General features: G+C 42.0%; 1 protein-coding gene and 1 long non-coding RNA gene across 2 annotated transcripts in view; one reads left to right on the plus strand and one right to left on the minus strand.

Moving 5' to 3' along the window:
* ENAH (ENAH actin regulator) overlaps positions 1–27946 on the minus strand; it is a 125242-nt gene that overhangs the window by 11973 nt on the left and 85323 nt on the right. Inside the window, exons 12-14 of the mRNA XM_080408735.1 lie at positions 21101–21179; positions 18173–18230; positions 416–17380 (exon numbers count right to left, since the gene is read on the minus strand). Of these exons, the coding sequence (XP_080264861.1) occupies positions 17343–17380; positions 18173–18230; positions 21101–21179 (175 nt within the window). The 3' untranslated portion in view covers positions 416–17342. The remainder of the gene's footprint in view (positions 1–415; positions 17381–18172; positions 18231–21100; positions 21180–27946) is intronic.
* Positions 11707–27943, plus strand: LOC308072223. The gene is made up of 4 exons (XR_013931584.1): positions 11707–11828; positions 14030–14194; positions 24569–24919; positions 26071–27943. It is a non-coding gene; the product is annotated as an uncharacterized lncRNA (long non-coding RNA).

Here is a 27946-nt window from a genome sequence, read left to right on the forward strand (position 1 = left end):
TGACGGCTTTGATTTATTCACCAACGGTATGTTTACTTGTCAAATTATTATGCAGTACAGCAGAAGGCCCATCTAGCTAATTTAGTCTTTCACTAATATAATTATAAAATTTATGTATATATTTGCTATACTGATCTGAAACAGTGAACCTAAAGAGTGTCTGTGCAGGTCTACCATGCCAAGTTAAAATTTTCCCAGTGGATTTTTTTTTCCAATTGCTTTATTATACGTAATACATTTAATGCCATTTTAGATAAAATATGCAGTGCGCACATTTGGGTCTTCAAAAGACATCAGTATCAGACAGTGCTGCTTTGAGTTTTATGATAAAACAGCTACGGACACAACTGCTTCTCGTTTATCACCGACATTGTATATGAAGGAATGTTTAACTGAATGTATCTTTTTATGTTACCTCCAGAAGAGTGAATCCCTTCTATGTTTAAAAAGCAGATGTTGTGTCCTTTCTCATGACGTGTGAAATTCAGATAACCCTGTATCTTTTCTGGTGGGAGCCTTTGGGGAGCACAAAGCAGAGTTTTGCTTCTTTAGCTTAAATCACTGAACGTTAGTCTAAAAAGTATCTTCTTTCAGCAGTTAAAATAAGCCAAGTGCCCAGTGGTGAAATACAATTCTCCAGACTTGCATGGTTATTTGATGGGTTTTCACAGCAACGTTGGTTCGAGAGTGATTTTGCATTACACCTGTTCTCTCTTCTATGCATCCGCATCAATGACTTTAACCTCTGAGAAGCTGCACACATATGGATGAGTGCCAGGGAAACACACCTGCAGCTGAAGATGTGCTTGGTGTTCTTCAGATATCTCCTTTTGCTTGCATTGCTCCTTGCTGAGGACATGCTTCTTGCTTTGACAGCGTCCCAGTGAAAAATACTGAAATTACCGGACCTGACTAGGGAAACATGTTCACGTGGTTCAGCTATTTTTCATCTGTGCTAGACCACAAAGACAGGTGACTTCAGCAGGGCTGAGATGTTCTAGGACTGACACTGACTCAGGGAAAACAAATCCTTAAAATAAATCAATAAATAAAAATCAGTGAGTTTACTCCATGATATTTAAAGCAAAGAATTAAAGTTGTAAAGTGAATTACAGAGAAAATCCAGCTGGAACAAACCCAAAGAGTGCCTCATCCAACCTCTGGCTCAAACCGGGGTCAGCTGTAAGGTCAAGCCTGCTTACTCAGAGCTTTAAATGTCCTTGATATTGCATTTTAAATAGGACAGTAAGACATTCTTTAGCGCCTGCACGAGTACCCAGCTAGCCCATCTATTATCACCGAAAACGCTGCAGCTGTAAACCTTGCCAGCAGATGCCACTACAGGAAAGTTGTTATAAAATACATCGACGAGTCAAGATGAGGTCTTTTCGTTCCTTGGTATGTCTTGGTACCTACCCAGCAACTTCACAGAATCACTTAAATCAGAAGCTGGTCATTGGAATAAAATCCCCCAAATCCTGCACCACCACCTTTCCTCCCAGAGGACTGAGTTTCCTTGGGTTAGCACAGAAACAAACCCACAGCATTGCAAACCATGAAAGTATTGCTTGATGGAAGCAGAAAGGCTGGACGGGGCAGATACTGATCACACACTGGCTGTAACCCACCCTGGCAGATACTGAGGGGCACGACAGAAACCTCAAGCAACAGCCACACTTGGAGCATCCTGCCCGCAGTCTGCACTGCCTGAACCCGCAGAGACCTGCTGGTGCTGAAGCAGAGATGCTCCTTATGGAGTCCCTCCATAAGGCAGGGACTAGAAAAGGGCTTGGGTTTTCTTTTTGAAGTTTCACCATAAACCGTTGCTTCTTGATAGAAGAAGCCTGGCTGGGCAGAGGCATTGAAAGGCAGCAATCAGCCAGCACCAGCAGCCGTGTTCAGGGAAGATCAGGCTCCACCTCAGTTAGAATGTTTTCTTGGTCTGGTCTCTGTTTGGTGCTCAGTTTCTGAACATCCATACACTTTTCAGACAAGGAAAGAGCAGTGCTGTTACTGGAAAACTGGCCAGACAACACATGTCTGTCAGTGAAGAGGCTGTGGGGAACCAGTGGAAGAACCCATCTGCTTTTCTTGGCTTACATTAGCTAGAGACAGTTACTCAGAGACAGAAGACCAGCTGCCAGTTAGGCAGCCTGAGACACCTGATAAAGGCTCAACACACCGTGCTGGAGCCCGACAGTGGCGGCTTATGACTTATCCAAGCAGCAGCTCACCAAAGCAGCAAGGCAGGCACAACACCACACCCTGACCTCCCACAGTTGCCTGAGGATCTTGGGATTATTTTTTTAAATGAAACTTATGGTTACAAAGGTGACATGGAGAAGGTGGGAGGGAGATCACATATGGTGGGTCGTGTATAAGAACGGTTGAGTGAGATGGAGGTAGACCTTCAAATCACAGAACAACAGTTAAGGTATTACCACTTCTGAAGACAGTTGTGGTACGCACAGGAAGGCAAGAAAACACATCTATAATGGCTTTACTTAGAAGGGGCAGTAGGAACAAGGCAGACTCTTAAACAAAACCCATGGCATTTACATGGTTCCTGGACATCCTATGAACTAAAGAAGCCCACCAGCTTCTGGAGAGATGGAGGGGAACACAGGAGAAAAGCACTCTCCTCCCAGGGGCGACAAAGTCTCCCCTGGGCTTCTGGGTTTCTTGGAAGGGAATTTCTCCACTCATGATGCCCTAGGGGAAGGAGGCACATCCACAGGAGTCCACTCCTTGTTTAATGAGTCTCTGTCTTCCTGTGTGGTCTCACTGATCTCAAGTTGAAGGACAGAAACCTACTTACAATAGCATCCAAACCACCAGCTGTGCAGCAGTCAGGGGACTGGAACAAATTCCTTGGGAGAGAAAGAGCCAAAAGGAAGAGATCCTTGAGCAACTATGGCCCCAATGGCCCTGTATTGTCAAGCCACAGCCTGAGAGAGCCTCTAGAGATGCTGGTTTCTCTCCATCAACTATTATCTAGGCTGAGCAGCTTAGAGTTGAAGGTCTAATCTGGGTGTGAATATTGAGATGGTTCCAATCATTCCTGAAGCTGTAAGTTTCCTTTAGGGCTCTCAGCACTACCCTTGGGAATTAACACTCCTGACCTGTTCCCAAGAGGTAGTGATTTCTTCCCATCACACCTGGGAAAAGAGGATGCCTCAGCACCGCTCCTGAGGTAATCCCCTGTCTCTCTGCAGACAGAGCAGACTGTTAGGGAGATCGCAGATGGCATCTGTTCTGCATCAAGGTGCTGAGGATGCAGTAGCTCCACAACACACACCACTGTGGATTAGCACCAATGCTCAGCTAAACAGTATTTCCAGGCTCCTATCAGCAACAACTCTTAGCTTTACTACCTTACCAAAGCCTTTTTGCCCTACCAGCCTCAAACTCCACTGGCCATGGGATGGTGCCACTTGTACATCTCCATTCTGAACACACTGGCAGGATCAGCAGCTCTCCAAAAGGCAATTTTCTGTGAACTTAGATTAACTGTATGTTTACGTCACATGAGCTTGTTGCCTCATGCCAGGAAATAACATAACTCAAACTGCAGAACCAAGAGTTCTTTCTCTTTTTTTTTTTTTTCTTACAGTTTTAGCAGCAAGTTTTTGGGTCAGCTCTTAGAAATACAATGGTGTCACTGTCAGATTTTTGTTAGAAGGTAAAATGCATGGGGTTTTTTTCTGGTTGATTGTTTGAAAGATTATTATTTTTGTGAATCGGAAAATTCTACCCGAGCATAACACCAAGGGCCGAGATCAAGAGCCATTCAATCACTGTAATAAAACAAAAGAAATGGAAGAATCCTTCAATAGAATTACTTCGAAGTATGAATACACTTGAGTGGAAGCATGGCTAATTTGCACCAACTGCATGCACATTTGACAGAACTGAAGCAGCAGATGCAGACCTCTTCCCCTTTCCCCCTACCAATTACTGGTGTATGCTGGTGCTCTGCCATCATCACTTGACATCTTAACTGCTCCTTTTGTAATACAACCTAGTATTTGTGCATGCTCAATGTTAATTTTGGGCCACGGGCAAAGCAGACTAAACATGCAGATTAAGTCTTGCTGTCCAGAAACATGAAGTCCACTCATCTGCATCTTTTCTGCTCTTGAAAAAAAGTGGAAGCCATTGTAATTGTGGGCTTAAGTTAAGTAAGACTTATACATGAAAAAACCCATCAAGAAGAAATTAAATTAACGTTATTTTAAATCAAGATATTTCTTAGTAACCTAGGTCTTCATTGCATCTAATGAAGATGATGATCTTACTGAAAGCAACCATGGAGAACATGGATCTTCATATGTTTATAAAGAAACTTCGCATATTGAAAGACCAGTGTGCCTTCTCAGTTGACTTTTCTAGAATCAACATATCCAGTTCTTTCTGATTTTCCATGGAGGTTGTTCTAGCTTTCCTACCTCTCTTACCTCTTGACTTAATTTAACTAATTTATTCCCCTCCTCCCCTATTCCAGGTAAGATGGAGCGAATACTACTCATGCCACCCATGCATTACACTTTACAATACCTCTCAATTATTTCACAGGGGTCTTTGTTTTGTCTTGCAACAAATACTACATCATCACTGGTTGTGACACCCGGCTTACTCCCTGTTTTTCCCACAGCATCCCATGCAGCTCAACCCCCCACCCACCGCGTGGGGTGAACGTAACACAACCCTGTCTGTGTGCCTCTCTTGCATGGAAGTTCATCTGCAGTTCATCTGCACTGAATGTCATACTTAGATTTTAGGTCACCTCTTCAATTTATCAGACTTATTCTGAACCCTCGTTCATTTATTTAAAATTACTCAAAGCAGCTAGTCAAGGACAGATGTTCATCTGGATTCCACTTGACAGCACACCTTGTTCTCTCTCCATTTGGGCAGGGAAATAAATCTCCTTGCAACATCTTCTTCCTTTCTTCCTTCAAACCAGTCTGAGCCATTACTGTAACAGTAGCGAGCTCTGGACTACGCTTTTAACTCCCTTTTGTGGTCTTGTGGGATGCTCTCAGAGCATCATTAAGATACAATCTTGATCTCTTCCTCCTTACCAACTAAGCAGATAACCTCATTGAAGGAAATTGTTTGGTTTGTTCTCTTCAAATCCACAATAGTTTTTTTTCTCTTTTAAAATGAAATTACTTTTTGAATACTTACAATCACACGTTTTAATAATTTCAGCATCTTTTGTGGATCAAAGCTATTCTGATGTGTCTGCAACTCCTTCAGTCCTTTTTCAACCCTCTTTTCATATGCAGACTGTGTTACCGAAATCAGCTGGTACAGGCAGAGCTTTAAGCAATCATTTACATTCAAATATCAAACCACATATTTCTGGAACCTATGAAATGCACACCGCAAGACAAAGGGGCCATGAAGCTACAATGATGTTAATGTTTTCTTCAAGAATGCTGCCATGCCTTAGAAAAGCCTCTTTTTCCATACACTTTTACTGCTGTTACAGTGCTGCTGTTCTACGGGTGAGATTTACAAGAGGACTGTAAAGCGTCATGCTTCTCACATCGATCTTTCTATGACTTGTTTATTTTACAAACTAAGAGGTGACTCTTCCAATAGCCAGTCCTAAACTTTAATCCTGCTTCTGGAAGTCAGCTGTTTCTTTTCTGGGAACCCCACATTATTAACAGCAATTAACCTTCATTAGGAATAACAATCCCACAAGTGGAAATACCCTACTTCACCATTCTGGGGGCAATGCAGAAACCAGAGTGTAGTTGAACACCACATCATTGCCTCTGCAGGGTAACAGGCGCTCAAAAAGGTCCTCCCGAAAGCATAAAGGCATTTGAACTGAAGTGCAATATTCTACCTTTACTTATAATCAGGAAAAGAAACTAAGATTACAAACATAGATGCAAGTAGTCAAGAGGAACTGCTAGTAAGAAGTTAGCCACCTTAAAAAGAAGAATTAAAAAGGCATTGAAATCGCCAGCCCTTACTCCAGGGCTTGTTCTGAAAATGAAGAACTGTGCTGACCAACACCACCTGCCCCTTGGCAGAGAGGAGCCATACTTGCTGTCCCAGCAGCTGCACATCAGCTGGGAGGACAGAACCTCCCTTTCTTTCCTCTGGCTCACCCCCAGGCAGGTACAACCCTTTCCTCAACTCCCAAACATTTCCATCAATGCTTCCCAGTTACTGTTCCATGACATTGTCTCTGCCACTGATGACTTTTTCCCCAAGCCCTGTATCACTCCAGCTTTGTCAGTGATACTTTTGATCCTCCGTGTTCCGCGCAGACTGCCATTTCATCAATTCCATCATATCCCGAGATCCTGGAAAGATCTTTGTTCAGGTTTTTGTTTTTTTTTTTTTTTTTTTTTTTTTTTTTTTTTTTTTTTTCCATTTTAAACAGAATCTGGTGTGTTTAGGAACAAGGATCATATGCAAGAACATCTCCTAATTGGCCCATTGTATTTTTGCTGAAGCTCACAGGGTGTAAACACATACACACAGAGCCCCCCATTACAATCAATACCTCTGTTCCCACAGACCATATTTTTCCTCTTCATTGGCTTCAGCTCTTTTACATGTTTCCCATGACATAGCACAATATTGGGCATTGTATCTGGAGTGGAACCGCCCTGCAATTTACTCCAGCTGCTGCCTTTGCTGGGTGATTTCACAGCAAATATCATTTGCTCGTTAATATGCAGTCACATTAGTAACACTCCAGTTTGAGCATTCTTGGGGGGTGTATTTCACAGGCTTTTATTTTTAAATTGCATTCCTGATACAGGAGTAAATCCTTGGGTGTTTGTACTACTGTGTCCTCAGGTATTTTTTTCTACTTGTTTAAATGGCAAAGAGTGTCATAGTCCACATCACCTGCCTCCTCCCCCTTCCCCCATAGCTGCAGGTGGCAAGGGCCTTGGAACTTGAGGCTATTTCCCCTTGTCCCGATGATTTTTATCTGGGAGAACAGACCTACCGCCACCGATCTACAACCTCCTTTCGGGTAGTTCTAGGGAGCAGTAAGATCCCCCCGAGGATCAGGGCTCTTGGGAGAGGCAGGCAGGGGACTCTGAAGCTTGCATATATGGTCATACTGTAGAAGTGTCTCTCAACTCTTGAGTCAAAGACCCTTTTCTTTGTACAAACCTGTATGAATCCTTGTTTGCACTTCCAGAAACATTTCAAATATATAACCAACGGCTACAAAGATTTCTGCTCCTACACTCCTACACTTGAAAAACTACTAGTCTTGAAGTGATGTCTTTTGGCACCAAATGAGATTCCTGCAACCCTCACCGTCAAGCAGGCGACAAGGGCAAAATGCTGACGTGAAAGGGGCAGTTCACCCTCAGCATCACACTAGACACTCTGCCCTCCCTGCCAGCTCTCTGCTCACGCTTTGTGAGTTTTCTTTGCAGCCAAACACCGAGATTGTGTGCAACACAAGCAGTTCGGAGGAAGAGCTGGCACAGAAACCAGCCACATCCAATTTCTATTTTCTCGTACGTGACAAGGTTAGAGGAACCGTGAAAACAGAGTCCAACCAGCAGTCTAGTAATACTGCTCACCATCACCAGCAAAACTGTTAGGTGCTGTAGCTGCTTTTGTCCAATTACAGAAGTCAAGGCAACAGAAATACTAAGCATAACCAGCTTGCTGTAGCTTGGGGAAGGATGCTGTGCCAAAGCCTGAAGCACAATCCAGAATCCATATTGTGCATCCTTGACACAATACTGTTTTCTAGGTGAGGTCGGACAACAACTGCAGCACAGAATTTAAGTTGATAAAGCCACAGCTGACTAATTTAAGATGTACTTTGCAAAAAAATGCCTTTTAACTATGAAAAAGCCTTTATAGCTTTAATAAAAAATGCCTTCAGGCTTACAGAGTTAGTCTCTGCAGCTGCCATAAACAGGGTTTTGTTAAACTTGGCTGTACTGTTTCAAACTGCTGGATGATGGCAGGTTTAAGAACAGCTGATGAGCTCCGTATGGTGGTACCAGAACGACTATTACAATTACTTCCTACTGCAACCTCTGCAAAAATGCAGCAGTATTTCAGCTTTTAGATCCTTCTTTTCGTTAAATTGGAGTTGTTCCCTCAGTAGTACGGGGCAAATAATTTGTATTTTCCTGAAATAAGCTCCATGTGATGAATATACATGACAAAGGACATAACAGTTCACAAAGGAAAGAAAGCATTTTTCACATTTAGCATTTTATCAGGCATCTGGAGGCCTAAGGTTTTGGGAGGAAGGTTAAGGTTTGCTTCACAAGGTATAAACTCAGGCCCGATCACAATGAGGTTAGAGGTTATTCCCATCTCCTGGCAGTTGGGGCTGATCAGCTGCCAGATCAGCTAGCAGAAACAAAGCAGGTAAAAAATCAAAATTAAAAAAAAAAAAAATATATATATAAAGAGGCTGGAGAAACTAAAGTGCCTTGCTCCTGCCTCAAAATCCCAGCTCAGGCTCTGCCACATTTATGGTAGGAGAGGACAGCCTTGGTCAACAGTCAAGATGAGCGAGAAGATTTTGGGAAGCCTGGAGGAAGCCCCTGAATCCATATCCGTGTGTCTTACCTTTAAAGATTAATTTAAGCCTAAAAAGACCACAGCTGAACAGTAATCCCCTGCCTTTTCTGAAGCTATTTTAAGACTAAAAACACCTGAAGGAAGTTGTTCTCCAGCTTTTGAAGGGAACAGTTCAATTAACAGCTCAGCAACACTTCAGCTGCACTGTGAAATGTCCCCTGGATGAAACTGATGACAATCAAACAAATCTATTTTGATTTTTCTCATTGTTCTACACATGGAGCATCTAAATCTTTTTGTTAAAAGCCATCACAGACTTCTGGATTCTGCCCTCTCCCAAAGCACTTCAATAACCTTTTTATAGTATCAGAAAAATCGGTATCCATTGCTAGAAACACATCAAAATAACACCTCTTCTAACCAGGAAAGCATGGACAAGAGGAGGAAAAGAACAGTTAATCCATTGTCACCAAGAAACTTGTAATACCAGCTTCCCTCACTTTCCAAACCAACATTTTTTCCAAGAGGATGAACTGAATTTAAACAGAAACTTGAAATCTATATGCAGTTCATAAAATACAAAAGGAGCATTTTTTTTTAAGTCACTCCTTGCAATACAGAATCTCAACCCAGCTATGATGCATCTTTGCAGCACTGCACTGAAGTTTCCCTTCTGGGAACATTAGCCTTGGCAATGACATCTAAAAAAACCAAACAAGGAGACTCTCAGATAACTTGTTACTGGAACATTTTCATTTTTGCTCCTTTTAAAGCAGACATCTAAGCCATTTCTGAATTATGAATGAGGAACTTCTCCGTTAACAGCTGTTTTCCTTACCTCTAGCAAATTCTGTACTACTGAAACTCAGTAGCAGAGCTCAAAAAAATCTCCTGACACTTGTAATGGCTGCACCACCCTGTAACACCAGCTCCAAACTGCACCAGCTGACGATGCTGTCCAGCTCCTTACTCAAAAAGGAAACGTCACTTGTCAGTAATTGCTATTTATTTATTCAATATCTGCATGTGAATTATTTTTGCAAATCATTTTAGAAATACTGCCAAATGCCTTTTATTCTTTACACACAGCACATTACAGTTGCTATTAGCGTAGTCATAAAAATAGTATGTCAAGTTACTAGGACACTGATAACACGCAACGCCATACGTAAAAGGCGTGCTGTTCCAGAGCAGATAGATTAGAAGTAAGCAATTATGAGCCATTCTGTTGCACCCGATGGTATTAGAAGCAGGATTCCCAACCTCCAGTAAAAAAAAAGTTTCCTGTAGTTCAGTTTTGTTTTATTGCTTAAATTTTTCATAGATGCATAAAATCTGCTGGGCAATATTCACTAGGTTGTATAAATACAGGACAATTACATCTGATGGCTGGAAGCATTTCAGACTAAACCCACCCAACTAATACCATGCCTACTGACTTCAGAGAAGCTGAGACTACTCGGGGGCTTGAAGATGTGCAACACTTATTTGTGATAGCTGAGAGCATTAAGAAACATTTGCCATTGACAAAAATTAAACAAAGCACAAATCCTACTGCCTTTAGAATAATGAAGAGGGTAAATATATCATGGCTTATTTACTCTAAAGGTTGCAGGCCGACTGACTGACGAAAGCATGTTTTTTTCCCCAGAAGACCAAGGACTTAATGGCAATGAAGTTGTCCTTCAGCAGATACATAAAGTATAATTAACAATTTATTATGCAATGAAAAAGCCAAGACTTTACTGCTGGCGCAGACCCTGGCTGCACTCAAGGCTGCGCTGGGTCTGCCCGCGCAACATTCAGACCTCAAGCTGTAACGCTGCGCAGCTCTGCGCTTGGGGAGCAGCGTTTCAGACCTGACCTCCTCTTTACCTTAGTCAAGTACCTAAAAGGCAGGACCTCAGTTGTGTATTTCACCTTATGTTTCTATGCTGTTAATGAAAAAATAAAAGCATGTAAGGGAGAAGTAGTAACACAGCAAGAAAAGGCAGTATTTTATGAAATCCTCATTCCCCTCCCCTTGATTATTAACAATTATTAACATCATCTTTGGTTTTCCTCACACGCAAGGCTTGGGAACACATGAAACACAGATGCTCCAACCGACATTCGTTACTTTGACCACGCTAAACGTGTCGCCATCTTCAAAGTCTTTTGCAACTCTGTTCTTTCATTTTCAAGGAAGTAACTTGCATTTTTGACCGTGAGAAACCCTCTCTTCTGGAGTCCTCTCATTTGCCTACCACTGCTGTGGGCTTGTGATTTCTTTACCTACCTTCCTTCAGGGTGCACCTACTGCATTCCCACCCCTAAGCTCATCTCTGGAGATCTCTATCTCGAGGTGACCCGTCAGATGTGCTCCCATTACACCAGGTCAGACAGCTCACCCTAGGACAAGAACACAGCATCTTGCTGACTCATGATAAATTATTACAGCAAGCAGCAGCTTACCACGTAGGACACAAGTGAAACAAGAGATGGAAATGCATTTGCCAAGTAATACAGGCCATCAGAGTAAAGAACTAGAAGCTCATGTTTTGCTGGAATAAGGCCTCCTGACCACCAAAGCCTGAGCCCACGCATCCCTAGTGAGCAGCGCTCTCCCTTTGGGCACCGAGTATTTATTAGGCACTGCAGCTCCGATGCACCTGAGCTTCCAGGGTCTGACAAGACCGAGCTCCTCAGCTTTCCCACCGCTTCTGGGTGTGATGTTCACCTCCTCTTTACATGCACTCCATCAGAGCACGTAACAGTGCTAATTTCAGCTTTCTAAGTGACTAACTCCTACTTCAAAAGTCACTTTTGGGAGGTTGAACGCATGAAGTGGCCCCGTAACCAAGAGCTCTATTCCCATACAACCAGTAACATGTAGCATAACAGTAGGATATAGAAAGATTCTCACCTCTGACAATCCAACACTGGCAAACATCTGAAAATAACATTTTGAGGCCACAACATACGCAAAACGCGAAGCTTTGCCCTTCAGGTCAGGGTATGAGAAGCATCACACTAATGCAGATCGTTCTAGTTATTCTTGAAGATCTGCTGATGAGACCAGCATACTTGCCAACAGTCTTCCACGAATGCCGGTGCCTTTCCAGCATCGCAGGCACCCCGCAGCATCAGCCAGCACTCCTCAGGACTGCGTCCCTATGATCACTCTGAACAAGGAAAAGGATTTTTCACTTACCCTGTGAAGTCCCTCGATGGACCAACTCCATCAGGATCAGACTCCCCTTTGGAGAAAAATGTCAACCAGCAGATAACTCACCTTCAACACCAAGGTAATTATTTTTTTTAACATGTATTTTAAATGAGCAAGGAGCCTTCAGATAGCTCAGAAAGCCACCTCTGCTGACTACCTCAGCTTGCTGATTCCAGCAGCATCCGGATGGGGTTCGAAACCTGTTTGTGAATTTCCAGGCCTTTTGCAGCTGCACTTATTTCTTCCCTGCAGGTATCAGCCTACACTGAACACTACCAGAACTCCCTTATGCTTTCTCTTCTTACACCCAGTTCCCTGCTACTGTTCTGTTTTTCTCTGCCCGTGTTGGCAGCTTGCAGACCAACTCCTAGAGGCTCTGCAAAGAAAACCAGGCTATAGGTCGGCACACCTAGAGCACAGTTAGCATAAAGAATTTTATTGCGGAGTTGAAAGTTGTTCAGAGAGTAGGTTGGGACTTGAGTGGCTCCAGCTGGCGGGTGATAAAAAAAATGCCACTTAAGCTGGTCAGCATAGGATGATGATGGGAGGTCACTTCCAACTCTACTGTGTTTAGGCAGTTGCAGAAGAGACCTGCAGTCACAAAGAAAGTGAAATCACACCAGTTAACAGCTCTGATATAGGCTGGGAAGGGGGGAGAAGGCAGTCCACTTCACTGAATAGTGACGGCAAAATTAAGCACCTCAGCAGAGAAAGGTGTCAGCCAACAGCTGCAACAGCCAGAGCAGGAATACAGCTTACCTGCAGCAGTTGCTCCACATCTTTGCCATTTAGCAGTTTATCAAGGTAGGACAGCAGATAAAGAATACTCACCGAGCAAGATTCAGGACACTGAGCTCTGTGAAATAGACACATTTATATAATGAGCAAGAGCTCATTAAAATGGAGGTAATTTGACAAAGCTCCTTGACTTTCAGCATCACTGTGACAACCAAGTACCTGAAGAATCCCCTGTGCAATGAACCAAGGGGCCGGTATGAGGCAACATGCAGACACTAGTGCTGTGACCACGGTTTTGCTGAGCCTTCCCAACATCCAGAACTATACCTCCTATATATTCCCTATCGTGGGCACTTTGCCAAGTCCTACTACACATTTTCTTGAGATTATAACCCTAAATCAACTTTAATATATTTTCTGACATATCAATTTCAACAGGCTTTGGTGACCGTCTCTATTAACTCCTGTCAGGCATTCGTATGGACTGACTCAGAGATACAGTCTTTTGAACGTGTAAATATATATTCTAAGAGTTGATTTAACAGACTTAGTACTTCTCTCTCCATTAAGACTGTCCTAGATAACATTGTAACCGAGCATTAAACAATCCTCAGCTTTTTCACACCGGAAAATCACCCCCTAAGACAAATTATTTAAGTGAACTTTAGCCTGTTCTTCAAGTACTTTGCACTGGCCCTGATGCCACGGAGATCACCAACTCCTTCCTTCCCTTTTCACCCTCTCTCTGCCAACCCCAGCCCAGCAATAGCCCACACAGTCAGGAAAATTTAGTCCCCCCAAGAACTGTCAGTGTGGGGTACTACACCGGGGTGGGAAGCTTCTTCCTTGCTCCCCATCAGCCCAGCCTTGTTCACCGACCAACACCAGAGAGACTCTTGATTTTGCAAAGCTTTGTACGACGAGTTGTAAGAGACATGCTGGCAAGTCGTACTTCGCAGTGGAACTGAGCTTGAGTAAACGTTTTCAGAAGAGCCTCTGTAAAGTGCGGATAATCACCAGTTTGATCAACTGCCACCACCTTCCCACTTCTGTCATACACAACTTTAAAAAGCAGGTACCGTTCATCTCTGGACACTGACGGGCACGCTTAGTAGCACTGCTCAGAAATTCAAACCAGAGAAGTTTATACTTGTTGCCTAACCACTACCCCAATAATAGCAGACCATTTTAGAATCTAGTGGTAATTTTATTTTAAAAAACCCTTTGTAACTCATTAAGTTTGGTGCCAAAATTGGCACTAGGTCCAATGGTTTGCCAAAGCAGGATTATCCCATTATCCCTCTGAACAAAAACCAACAACAGTACAGAAGTACAGCTTTCAGGATGCTAAGTCAAGGACATTTGAACAGCTCCTCTCAATATTCTGCTGTAAGACAAACTGAGCAAAAGTGTCCTTAGTGTACAGAAAGCTACATTAACCTTTCATGGTAGGTTTTCTTTATTACTAGTATTGAAAATAATTCATGAACATAAGAGCAGCAAGAGAAAAAGTTGGACTAACTGCAGTTATTTTGCCTCCAGTCTTTCCTCCTCCCTCCCTTTCAAGTCCTCCATGGATACAGAAACCGAAGTGTATGCCATGTGAGAATATAAATCAAATCGTATGTTTAAAATGGCTTTTAATTTATGTACAGCAGTTACCATTCGTGAATGTTCCACAGTCCCTGCAATTACATTCTTTGTAAGGTAAGTCTTCATTTCTCTACTGAATTTTCTGATGGAGAAACAGAAAGGAGGGGTGGAATCAACGAGTAAGGAATGATCACAGTCATTAAAAATGTTAGGAATTCTAGTAGTAAACCCCAGAGAGTCTTCTATGAAGCTCCAGAAATAAATGGTGGCAACATGTATATATTGCAATTTTATTTCATTCGCTCAAACAAAACGTTAGCATGTAAGAAATTTAAAATGACACAATATGATAAAAATAGCAGAGAATGAACTGAGGAACTAAAAAGAAGGTAAACCTAAATGCATGAAAAGTCAACATTCATTAGTGATCATCTTCAGTCTTTGATTGACACTTGATGCTCGGTAACTTTTTAAAACAATGAACTGGAAATCATTATGACTATCTGAAGAGATTTCAGCACCAGCACTAAGATTTTTACATTCAGTTGGTTTGCAGTTGACTTGGTAGCCACTTGTCTGTAGTGCAGGTTTATCACAGGTCAGATCACAGTGTTGAGGAAAGCAAAGCCTTCCTGGCATGAGAAAGGATCCCTTAAACTGCCTCAGCTTAAGACATCCATTGTACAAAAGCACAGAACCACCACAATATGGTTTTTAAAGAACTTAGTAACCAGTAAGCAAAATAAATCTTAGCTTCTGCAGTTCATTTTCAATACTGAAATCTCTGGAAACGGTGCAACTGTCAGTAGGACAGGAAATGTCTACAGTAATCTTTAATTCAATCCGATTTTCTGGAAAGAACCAATTCGGCAGTTTGGGATTACAGAAAGTATGTACGTAGAAGCAGCACAAAAGACGACATCTGTTCCTTTTTCTTTTAAACAGAAATCATGTTAATTGTAGACCAAGGCACAAAACGTTTAGTGCATAAGCCAGTTCCTTGCACGATCTAGTAGTTCAGCCTTTAATTTTGGACCACTTACACCCATTCACGCTATTCCACTATGCTACTCCTGAACTCTCCTAGAAACAAATCCAACATGATTTCTGACAAGGGTAAACGTCCTTAATGCTTAAAAAGTCCATGTAAAACAAAAAGTTACATCAACAAAGATGAAAATGCCTCCTCTTGTTTTCAGAAAACCAGTACTTGACAAGCTTACTATGGATTGGTTTTAATGCCTTCAATAAATGCATGCAGAAAAATGTTTTTTTCTTCTTTCTTTTAAAAAAATTAATAAATGGAGTTAAGTAGCATTTCCACTGTAGTGTTCTCTTAAAATCTGAACCTATAGAAACAGGAAATGTTGGAAGTGGAGAAAAATTTCCCCACTGAAGCCTTTCCAAAGCTGTAAGTGCTGTTTTGCTTTGGTATTCAGCACTTGAGACAGTATGGTATTAAAAGCATTTGTCCTACGAATGGAGCTGCATGTACTTTTAAGCTGAAACATTAATCTCTCCAAAAGTTGTAAGTAAACTTTTCTTTTGGGTCAGCACAGACCCCAAAGCAAACATGGCACTGTTACGGCTCAGAAAAATTGACAGTGCAAAGGAAAAGGGAAGATTTTGATCCATACTCTTTGTCCGAAGTACTACAGATCCAGTTCACAGAATTTCTATCCCACTGAACTGTACCACGTTAAAAAAAAATGGAAAAAAATTACATACAAGCATAAAATCTGAAAACCCTGGGCAACAGAAAGGTGGCATCTCCCCTACAAATGATTCGCTAACTGTTGACCAAAACCAATGGTATACACCACTGCTGTTTTTCAGGGTTTGGGTTGTGTGGAGCTGTGGGGGTTTTTTTGTTGGTTTTGTATTTTTTGGAAGGAGGGTGGCAGATAAATTAGGATAAGGGGCCATTTACTGTGACCTGATGCTCTGTCATTCTAAGGTAGCTAACTGCTGTCCCGTTTCATTAAACGATCAAAAAAGGAGTCTCAAAAGAGTGAAGCAGAGGACCATGATAAAATGGTAAAGGACAATGCACTTACATAGGGGCATCCTCAGTAACTCGGATGCCTACACGTTTGTTCTCTCACCGAGAAATGAGTGAGGTTCCCATGGGCGTTTCAGAACCATTATGGAAGTAGTACTGAATTTCAAATAGAAAACTGAAAAAAGATACAAAAGGACTAAGTACCTGGTTCCATTAACATGGTTACTGATAAAAAGTCATGTTTTCCTCATTATTACACATGCATGTAAGATGAAGGAAAAGTGTAGAAAGTAATAAAAATGTGTCACCTTCCCCCTCCCTCATCCCGCATCTTTCTGGGCATAAATTAAGCCTTACAAATGAAAAGGCTACTCTGTGACATGCAATTTTTCTTTTAATTAAAAAGCTGGCTGTGTTGTGTTACATTACAAAAATGTCCACATGCATAAATCTAAAAAAAGCCCCAAAATCTACTGTAAATCTACAACATACTAATGATTTACATTTGACTGCTGATTCGCATTATGTAGAAGTCTTAGATTTGGTAAAGCATCGTAACAATGTAGGAAGGCATCTACATCTTTAAACTCTGGACTGTATTTGCTTTTTTTTATTTTCCTATAAAATTGCATGAAGGCTAACTAGAGAGGCTTCCTATCATAAAATTCCAAAATCTTGATATGTCATCACTGTCTAGGTCATTCACTTACAAATATTGCCCTTTAAAAGCACGCGTTTCTAATTGTTCCATGTTTTGTGAACTGAACTTCTACACATCTGATCTTTTAAATTATTCATGGAAATATCAGATACGATAGGAAGACAAACCTGAGATACATTTGAAGTACAACAGTATAACTTGCTAACTCCTTCATTAATAAAGAAAACCTCTCTGAAAAGCCTTCCCAAGCTTTTCCCTGTTTTTTTGTCTTAACAACAAATTCTGAAACATGTGCAATTTTATCTTGACATGAGTAGACTTCAAAGCACTGTGATCTCGTCTGATAGGTGTAGGAATTTCTGCATAATCATTACAGTAACTTTATGAGTCTTTTCCACCCTGCTGTAAAGGTCAGAAAAAAGCTGCAAACTAGGAGGGGAATAGCATATCACCGGAGTGACGTGTCTGAAGCTTTTCAGAATAGGTTGTTTCTCCCTCCTCCCAAGTGTTTGTCTGTCTCCGTTTTCTTCTAACAGCTCACAAAACGTAGTCAGTTTTATACCAAGTTAAAGAGTCACATCGGCTTAGTACTAGTCTTTCTATGCAGTATTCGACTTGCTGAGTTCCTGCCTGATAGCTGGAAAGAAAGAAAGAGAGAGAGAAATTAACAAATCAAATAGTCAAAGTCAAGGCAGAAAGCCCGAATACACAACTGAGCCCTTAAGGGCAGCTCACCCTGCTCCATAACATAACTTATGCGTAAGACAGCTTCACGTGGCTTCAGACAAATGGCATTCTCAACCAGGCAGTACCCTCCATCCTCCTCTTAAATTTTTATCAGTATCTTATTTTTCAGTTCTGCAAGTCTACGACCTTACCTGATGACTATTACTACCACTAGGATTATCAAGGAGCATGTGTGTGGGCTCATTTATTTTAATTTTTCTTTTATTTGTTTCAAGAGCAGCCTCAGGGCCCTTCCTTGTTTGCATTGTTCCGTTCTAAAGGGCTGTGGTACACAGCACAGTCAAAACACAGGGGAAAGCCCTGCGCTCTCCGTAGCCCCAAAGCAGCCAGCTCCTTCTACGACATCAGCTGATGACAACTGATATTTTACCAGCAGTGGTATCTGTTTAATGCAACTTTCCCCCCCCTCCTTTTTCTGCAAATCCCTCCAATACAGCAACCCTTCAACCACTTTTAAAAGAGGCTAGCTGGTGTCAATACTCTATTAAAACAAAACACACAGGAGAGAAAACATTGAAGCCTATCGATCAGAACAGGTCTGGCACAAATGGAAGTATGCCGCCAGACTAAGAACAAAGTGACACTTACCAGTGCACCATTCTCAGGCAAAAAACATATTTACATTGCTGTGCACCTGCAGATACTTACTGTAAACGGCAGCAGCAAAAAAATTGGTACCTACCATCAATGAGTTCTTCCTTTAATTTCGTTAACTCCTTCCTCATTTCATCTAAAATGTCCTATGGTGTCAGAGCATAAATAATAGATTAGTTTTACCACCTGTAGTTTTCTGCAGAGAGAAATCTGAAATTCTTCCAACCTTTAACCCTTCTGAAACGCATAACTCACCCTTTAGCTTCCAAATTAATCCCCAAAACCTAAAGCATCCCTAAAACATTCTCACTGCAGGTACAATGAAGAAAAAACCTTCTGCAGAAGTCCTACAAAATTGATTCCTGTAGAACTTATGAGAGAAGGGACATACTGAAGTTAGAATGCTACACTAATGTCATTGTTAAATAAAAAAAAAAAAATACTTGGCACATCCCTTTCAAATAAGAAAGCTTTCCTACAGATGAAACGTGATGTGGAAAGCAAGAAGTAGCTAATTAAAAACCGCAACCCAAGAAAATATTCACAGGGGAAAAAAAGGGGGTGTGTGGATATCAAGTTATCAAGGTATTCCCAGTTACCAAGTGGAATGTGAAGGAATGAAGGTGCTGGAGTGAAGTGCCACCCCCGACTTGCTGTTTTCTCCATCCTTTTGTCTAAGCCACATTATCTGATGATTTGGTGATGATGCTTTTACAAGTAGGGTGGGGGCAGGGTCTGTTTCTGCACAGGAGACCATACCCTCCTGGCCAGATCTTCAGGCAGCAGGAAACTCACCCAGCACATCTCAGCTGTTTCTTTTTCAGCTTTGGGGTTATGTGCTGTTTGCAACCCCAGCGTGCTTGCTGAGTCCTTTACGAGCTGCTGGTGGAAGACACATGCATGGACACACCTTCCCTGCCCGAAGCCATTCCTGGCCTAAGAGCACGTGCCAAAGCTGCAGAGGCAGGTCTCCTGATTCACCAAGTCTTAGACAAGACTTTTGGACAAACGGCACGAAGCCTTGGAGCAGGAGTGTGGCCACCAGCTGCCGGGAAGGGCAGTGGCAAACAAGAGCTTGCCACGGGTCCAGCAGAAATAGAGTGTGAGACTATTTTGCCTCCAGAGAAAAGAGTTTTATCAGAGGCAGCAAGAGTCAGTGTGCTGGAAACTTGGGAGAGCTGTGCTCTATGGGATGAGAGAATCCCCATCCTCTGTGTCTTCAACTCAAAAGAACAACAGAGAAGAAAGAAAAAACAAAAAGCACCCGTACACCAGGGGAAAAAAAAAAAAAGAAAAAAAAAAAAGAAGACAGAAGGGAAAAATAAAGGCAGCCAGACTATGCTCAGCAGCAGCATTTCATGGAAGCTGTAGCAAGAGTACCGCAAACCCTCCGGAGATGCCAGGAGTACCCCCTGAACTGGATTCTAGAACCACCCACCAGGCCAGAACCCACTGTAGAACCACACACCAAGCCAGAACCTGATCTAGAACCACCCACAGAGCCAGACCCACTCCAGAAGTGACTCCTAAGCAGGAACCCAATCCAGAACCAGTCACTGGGCGGGATCACGCTCCAGGAGCCAACCACAGAGTTGGAACCTGCTCTAGAACCAACCACCAAGCTGCAACCCACTCTCCAGAACCTCACTCTCCACTCGGGGATCAACCCATTCATCAAAACAGCACTTGAGGGAGATTCTTCACTGACAGCTCCACAATCCACACCACTAAACCCCACTGCTGCCGACACCACCGCCACGGCCCTACAACCACCCACCCCCCGAACCCACCAAGCCTGGAACCCACTTGCTGTACAACCAACCACCACTCTACAGACTCCCGAAGGCAGAGCCCCCCCGGCAACAGCAAAAGCACATCACTCCCCAAAATCACTTTTGCCCAAGCGTCACTCAGCAAGCCACCAGCAGGCCAGCTACCCCCATCACACCACCCCTCTTCAAGGTGGCCACCTACACCAGCAACAGCATGCTGAAATGGGCTCACCCACAGGAATATGGCCTCCCTGCCGCACACTGGCTTCGCGCTTCCCCTAACATTACCAGATGCACCACGAAGCACAACAAGGCAAAACCACACGGTAGCGTTCTTGCACGTGGACAACTCCAAAGACCTTACGCAAGTCTGCTCAGGCCAGCATCAGCCCAACGACTGCCATCAAAAGGACACCTGTACTGAAAGCACCTACAGCAGCAGCAAGGGGGCCTCCTTCCATCTTGGGGCCTCCTCAGCAGCCGGGGACTTCTCAGGAGTCAGAGGAACACGAATACCTTACACTCACTTGCTCCTCTGGGGCTCCTGTTCTTAAGAATGTGGAACGTCTGCTCAGTCTACAGATCACTAGTGCTCCTAACCAACAGCTCCTGTCTTCATACAAGTCACGAGAGATCCCGTGCTGAGCCTCTGGTGGCACCAGTTTGTCTGTTTGGCAAGTGTACTTGACAAAGGCCCATCACCTACAGGTAACTGTTACCGAACAATTTCCAAAGCATCCCGTTATGTCTTGTCCTCATCCAAGAAAATGCAGTTGCTGACGCCTTCCCTTCCCAGCTGCTCCTCTGCTCTTCGCCAGGACAGCTACACAGAAGGTGGTATCACTGGATGCTCTTTCACCACCGAACTCATGACCACGGATGGTCACACCTGCTATTACAACATGGTGATACCTGCTCTGCTAACACTGGTCTGAGGGCTTGTTTGTCTGGGGAAGGTCTTCCAGGCAAACCACTTTGCCAGTTCCATCTATAGATGGTACCAACACCCTACTCATGCAAAAGCAGGAACAAGCTTCTGTGAGAAAGTAATGGGGCTGTGCAAGCTGCCATCCTACACTTACAGCTCGTCAGAATACTCAAACATGTCTGGGGAAAAAGAATGACTAATAATTACAAAATCATTATTTAAATTTGGAACTAGTTAACCAAACAATTAAAACCACATACCGGACAGCTACAGGTCCTTATACCCAAGTTTTCTAATGAAAGCCTTGCATACATACCTGCTTCAATCTGTCATAATCCAGACCTTCTGACTGTACTCCATTGGCACTGGGTTGCCCCGTTGGTGTAGATTTTGGTCTGCAGTACAAAAACAGACCCATGAATTACTGGTCACTCATTATTACAGGGCACACAGGACTTCCCCGCCAAACTTGCTAACATTCATCTATTGAGAACATAGTAAAGAATCAGAATGCAAAAAAAAAAAGAAACATTGCGAGTGGGAGGGTGGGAATATCAGGCAGACCCAAAACACCACACAGTAGAAAGCAACAAGAAGGAACATTTTCCACACACTGGAAAATATTAATTTCCATAAGAATAAGTTATTAGTTCAAAACAAAAACCTTTCAAGTAGCAGACAGATTTCACCGTCAGTGGTTTCCGATTTTTTCATAATAGGCATGAAAAGCTGAACACCTTCAAACGTGCTTTCCCTTCTCCCTCTTCAACCGCTTGCTCATTACAAAAGAGGCCCTCTCAAAGAAACACTCCTGCTAGTGACTACGTGTTGATGCTCTAACTGTGTGAATGCTGTGGAATCACCCTGGCAGATTTTCAACATCTGACAGGACACGGCTGAGCAACCTTATCTAACTCCCTTCCCACTTAAATTATTCCATCAACTGCTTTCTAAAGCTAATGAAAGCAAATAAGCAACAGCTGCAAGATTTATAGGAATATACTTGAGAGAAAGTTCTAGTGGTTTTGACTATGTCACATTCAACGCTTGCTTATGTAATACTCTCTCAAGATACCAAAAACTTGCTTACCACATCATCTTGCATTTTTAACACACATTCCAGAAGAAGTGGGCTGTCTACCTTCTCACTTCTTTGTTCTGATCCCTTCTGCTTATACAAGGTGTAACTCAGACTCATGCACTTACTACACTTCCACAGGGCCTTGCGCACCTACAGGTATGAGCAGAGACAGAACCTAGATGCTAACTGTGGGAACACAAAAACGGTTCTTTCAAAGCAGGGATGGACTGCAGGTGGTGTGGGCCACAGAGGGAGGAATGCTCTGCTATTCTTAATTGCTTTTCACATCTTGGCTAACATTCTCTCTCTGTTACTCTATAAAATGTTAAGCCAAAAAGAGGCTGTGGATGAAACTGCTGACACTCCATGTCAAGAGGTTTCCCCGATGTTTAGGATTACCACAGTACGCTAATGTTAAGGAAGGGCGGGGTATTAATAGACTAAACTGGGCCCTATTTCATCGCCCTTGTGTGTGTGTGGCATCACTGAACAAGAAAGCCTGACCTAAACTCAGTGTCTCACTTCTAAATTCTTACAAAGAAGGAATTCATTAAACACTCCATTTTTCTGGATTTGTTACCTGAAGGTACAGCCTCACTTATTACAATGGAAGGCAGTAAGGAACAAAAAAAGACAAACCAGTAGGAATGGCACAGTTCTGCACTTCTGCCTTCTCTCAGATATACAGCATAAAACTATCTTTTATCAGAATAAAGCAGAATGTGTGAGGGACAAGCAGTATACCCATTGCTTTAGGCTTTCCATTTATGTACTTTTAATTTAGCTAACAAAAAAAGTAAGTTGTGCTCTCACTCGGAAGAAAAGGAACAGTGAACCTCTATGTATTTCTTCATTGGCCTGTTTTTACAAAATCACTGCCTTCAGCCTCCACGCATCTTCCCTTACAAGACAGCAGCTCATCCATGAAGAAATTACTGGATTATACTTTGTTCAGTATGAACCGAACGAGTCTCATACTTGATTGTTTTGATGACTTTTATAATCTGACAGGACTATTTACATACTTGCTAAGTGAAGGAAAACACTCAACAGAAAAAGGCATACCCAAAACGTCATTTTGATACTACAGGAACTTTCTCAGGTTTGTGCTCTCCAGCGGATCCCTTTACCTCTTGTAGGTCCCCAGTGTGAAAAATGTTAAGAAACAACATGGGACACGAATTGCCTATTTTTGTTCCCCCAGCCCCTAAATGTAATGGGGCACGCCTGTGTCATTGAAGAGCCTGGCACATTCAAGAAAATTCCTGAAAACCTTTATATATATATATTCATCGCTAATGATTCATTCTGGGACAGGCCATTATAAATCGGTACACCCCAGCCTATCCATCTTTTCAAAAGGCAGTAACTCCAGCGCACCTGGTAGAAACCTCTTGACAATTTTTTCAATGCTTCAAAACTATTTCTACGTATTGACAAGTTAGTTATTTCAAGCCTTGTGGCACCCATTTAGGGAAAAACTGACAGCAGTTAACCATGCCCAATAGTCAGAAGGGACTGTATTAACTGTCCCTTTGCTGCCAGACTTTGCGTCAAAGCAGAGAGGTGCAGAAACATCCCGTGTTGTTACTGGTTCTTCACTTGAGATCACAATACTCAGTTGTTACAGCTGTTTAGATGCAAGTCTACAGCTGCTTAAATGCAAGTTTCAAGAGAGAAATTGCTATAATTATTACTGCTTGAAACACACCGAAATGAAATATACGATCCACCGAGTAAGACAGAAAACAAAATACTCAAGAACTGGATAGTGGAATAAGCTGGAAAATAGAATTTGCCTTGCAACCACCAGAAAATCTGCAGCGTGCACTAATGCTATGAAGACAAACCACAGTTCAGGATCTTTCACAACTATTTTGATACAGGCAGTGCTTAGCTCGTTATGAAAGAACTCCTTGCTCGGAAACATTCATCAAGTTGAGATCTTTGGCAATGGCTGCTTCATTACCTACCTGATATTTAAAGCGTTACTTGCAGTTTACACCTCAAACTGTGAACACAGACTAACTCCAAGCAGAACAGCTTGAGTTTTCCCAAATTCTCCATCTAAAGTTTCTGATCATTTCCACTGACTATCGCTTTGTTCCCGTACACTATGGCATTACAGCCTTTACCCGACACGACTGAAAACAGAATCAGTGTCCTCTCAAATGCAGCTCATGGCAGTTAAGGCACCTACTAGCTGCCTTAATGGAAGAACCCAAACAAGAGCGTACTTTAATATTTTAATAAAAATTTTTATGTCTAATATTTCAATACTTTAAAGAAAAGCTCTCCACAGACTACTTAATGTTTCTTTTGTTTCAGATCTTTAGAATAAAAAGACAGCTCTAGCAATCATATATTATATATTCCTGCTATCTGTCAAAAATCTGAACAGAAAAGCCTCTTTATAAACTCCACCACTCAGTCTTAAGAATGTATTCCATTTTTGTTTTCCAAAATGCAAGACAATCTTCATTCACATATGAGACACTGCAATCTATAAACTAGCTAAATTCTAATCTCAGGCAAATCTAGCTGTCTTCCCTGCAAAATTACCCTATTTTTACTTCTTCAGCTTGCTTGGAAGAAAGATTAATGGTGAACGCAGTAAGAAAACCTTTAACTACTGAAATTTAGAAAATCCTAGCCATTGGATCCTAAGGTGGCTAAATGGCTCTCCCGTGTGGTTTTTCATAGCATTGCCTAACAGGACAGCGAGGCAACCTCGACAGTCCCTAAAACACCTCAAATCAAGCATGCAAGATAAAGGTTTTATTCATGCCAACATGCAGAATACACCACCCAAGATAAGTAGCTACAAGGGGAACTTTTCATACAAAAGATTAAGTAGTCACCACAATGAACACCTTCATGAAAAACAAGGCTGGAACTGGACTCAGTAATTCCAAGGGGCTCTGTAACATGTTCACCTGTGGAAAGCTCTTCAAAGCTGAAGGCTTCCAATGTCAGCACTTTATTATGACTACCACGTCAGAGAGCAAAACTGAGATCTACAGCTTAAAATACACATGATGTCAATTCTAACTTGTGAATATGTTCCCAACAGAACCACTAATTTATGTTTAACAAGTCCTTTTGTGGGTTGGTTTTTTTTTTTCCTTTCTGATGTTTGTGTCAGGCAAAATCTGTTTGTTATCTTTACTTAAATTGTGAAAAGCAGATGTGAAAATTAATTGGAAAATTGTTATTCCTGTGTATGTAAACCTACAGTTTTGAAAACCTGCTTCTCAAAACACTGCAACTGGTTCACTAAATCCCTGTGTATCCAACAGGAATTTGTACCTTTGCAGGTGGTGACTGCCTGAAAACCAGTACTTAACACAAATTCATAGCTGGTTCTTAAGCCATCTCAATTTGGCTTTGACACCATCTGCTTCTAACCAGTCCAAAAATGGGCTCAACTGGACAAACAACATGTGAAGAGGAACCTGGTGGTGCATGTGGTGATTACCAATCCATGTAGAAAAAGTCCAACCCTGAACTGGTCAAAATGGTTATTACAAAGTCTCAAATCCCAACAGGATGATACCTGTTTAATGAATCATAGAACCTGTTTTCAGAACCAAGCAGGTTTTTCCATGGAGATTCCCGTCTACGAAGGGGAGAAACACTACCTTAACAAGCTATAATAGGCCTTAATTTGTTCAGTTTTAGTACCTCAAATACCATGGAGTTCCACTAGTTGAGTTCCAAGGGTTCTACCTGAACATTTCAAGAAATACTAAAGCCACACAGCTTCAGTCTTTTCCAAGTCTGCTGCCAAAAAAAGCCTGATTTTAGCCAGGACCCTAGTTATTTTTAAATACTAAGAACATTCATTCTGAATTAACAACTCCTTCATTGTCTACCTGTTTGGAAGCTCTGAAAAGAAAATTTTGCTTCCTTGCCAGTTTCTTAGGTACACTTTGTTTAGTCCCTGTAAGTGACTCGTATCCTCTCTGTAGAGCTCAGAAGCAGGTTCCCAGTCCCTACCAGGCGAAAGAGATCCCCTTTTGACAAACAGTATTAATGTTTCAAACAGCAGCACGCTTTAACTCAAAGAAAGTTACTTTAACAAGCTGCTTGCAAGATACACTTGGCAACTGTAGAGAATTAAGGAAAATGTAAGGGACAGTCAAGAGAGACTTCTACTAATACTGTTTCTTTCTTGGTCCATGACACAACCCTCATCCTGGCAGGGCAAACTGTCAACGTTGACTAGAAAACTGTACCAGCAGTCTTAAAATGTATGTTATGACACCTTCCAGCAGGATACGGCCACACTGGAAAATAATACTGCTGTTTGATCAACACTGAATTATTATTTTGGAAGTACTTTTCAAGTATACAGCCAGTGAGGCCCTCATCAACCTGAATTCTGTCAACATTTTCCATTGGATGGTTGAAGACAAAGGCTTGATGGAGAGATGGTCTCAATAAGTCTCAAAACTCCTCTGTACTCCTGTATGCCTCAAAAAACATGTTTAAACAGACCTCAGAAATCTTTAAATTTCACCTGCTGAAACAAGATCAATGAAATAGAATGCACAAACCCATTTACAGGAAGCTCTGGCTGTAGGGACAGGTAGAATGGAGACTTAAGGACATCCCAGACTCCCCAAAGGGGTCTGATATGAAGGGCTGCCCTATTTATTAAGGCTTTCGCTTTCCTTTCTTCAACTGCTTATCCATAGAGTATCTATAGCCAAAGGGCCAGGTCAACAGCTGTCTTAATATGAAATCTAAAATGCTCTTTAGGATTCCTTACACAAATTATTTCCGTGACAGGTTCCCCCTCAATGTCACGTATCAATACCTCAAGCTCCTTGAAAACAGAGAGACGTTGGTTAAATCAGTTAAGACCTACTGGGGAGTGAGGGAAGTGGACGAAGCTGGGGGAAGTCAAGGCTAAAGGTAAAGCAGTATTTTGCTACGCTGACAGTACAGCAGAGAGGACATTGCCACCAACGTCACCTGCTTTTTGACAAAAACTAAAGCAAAGAACCACAATGAAGGCTGCAGATATTTTAAGCTCCTGGACTCAGTTGAACGGCAGACAAGGATACTGGTACCTGCTGAGAGTGCTTAGTGTTGCATTTCAGAACTGAAGACCTCAATGGCAACCTCAACCACCCGTCCTGCCACTTAGAGAATAATTGGTTTTTCTTCTCTTATCACCAAATCTTGTGTAGCTGTATCCAACAGGCCAGAATTTTAAGGAGAATTCAAGAAATTTCCAACACAGCACCCTCAAGTTTAACATGTTCTCTCAAGAACTTCGGGTAACTGTGACAAATTGTCACAGGTCAGAATCCTTTAACCTCTGTACACAGAATATACAGTAATTCCAATATGAACCACAAGCCTTCTGCTTAAGGTGAATGGCACTTAAATGTACCTTGAAAAATAAAAAAAGAATTGCTAAAGCAGCCATTTCACTCTTTTGCATTACTGAAATGTCTACTGAAACACTCGCTGCCTACCAAAGTTCCAGCTGACAAGTTACCAAAGATGGCTTAATGCAGTGAAGGATGTATAATACTTGTCACATTTCTCTAGGATGGAAGTCCTTGGATTGGTGTGAGACAGCTCCCAAGAATTATCAAAGAATCAAATCCTACCAAGGTGGCTTAAGTATCTAGACAACCATTCTATGTGCAGTACAGAAATGGAGAGGACAAAACCTATTCACTAGGTTTACTACTGAATATAGGAGTCACAGCACTGAATTTGGTCTTCCCTTGCAAGAAATTTCAGACATTAAAATATAAGGAAATAGAAAGAATTAGACAAACATACACCTTAATAATTGGAGTTACACATCAGCAATTGTTAAGAAATCTTTTGGGGTTTTACTTTTGACTTTATTATCAAAAATTTCACTTGGTAGCATTCTCCAAAAGCAACTCTTGATTCCTAATTAAACCTGCCAAGAGCAGTTCCACAGCAGTAAATTTAAACCCATACATTTCGCTTTTAATACTATTAAAGTGATATTTGCTATTTTAGTCCAGTAGCTTTAGCAGCATGAGCAACAACAGCAAATGTAAGGAAAAGGTATCTGGTATAGAAGGG

Source organism: Falco punctatus (genome assembly GCF_963210335.1).
Source record: "Falco punctatus genome assembly, chromosome: 12".
Lineage (NCBI taxonomy): Eukaryota > Metazoa > Chordata > Aves > Falconiformes > Falconidae > Falco > Falco punctatus.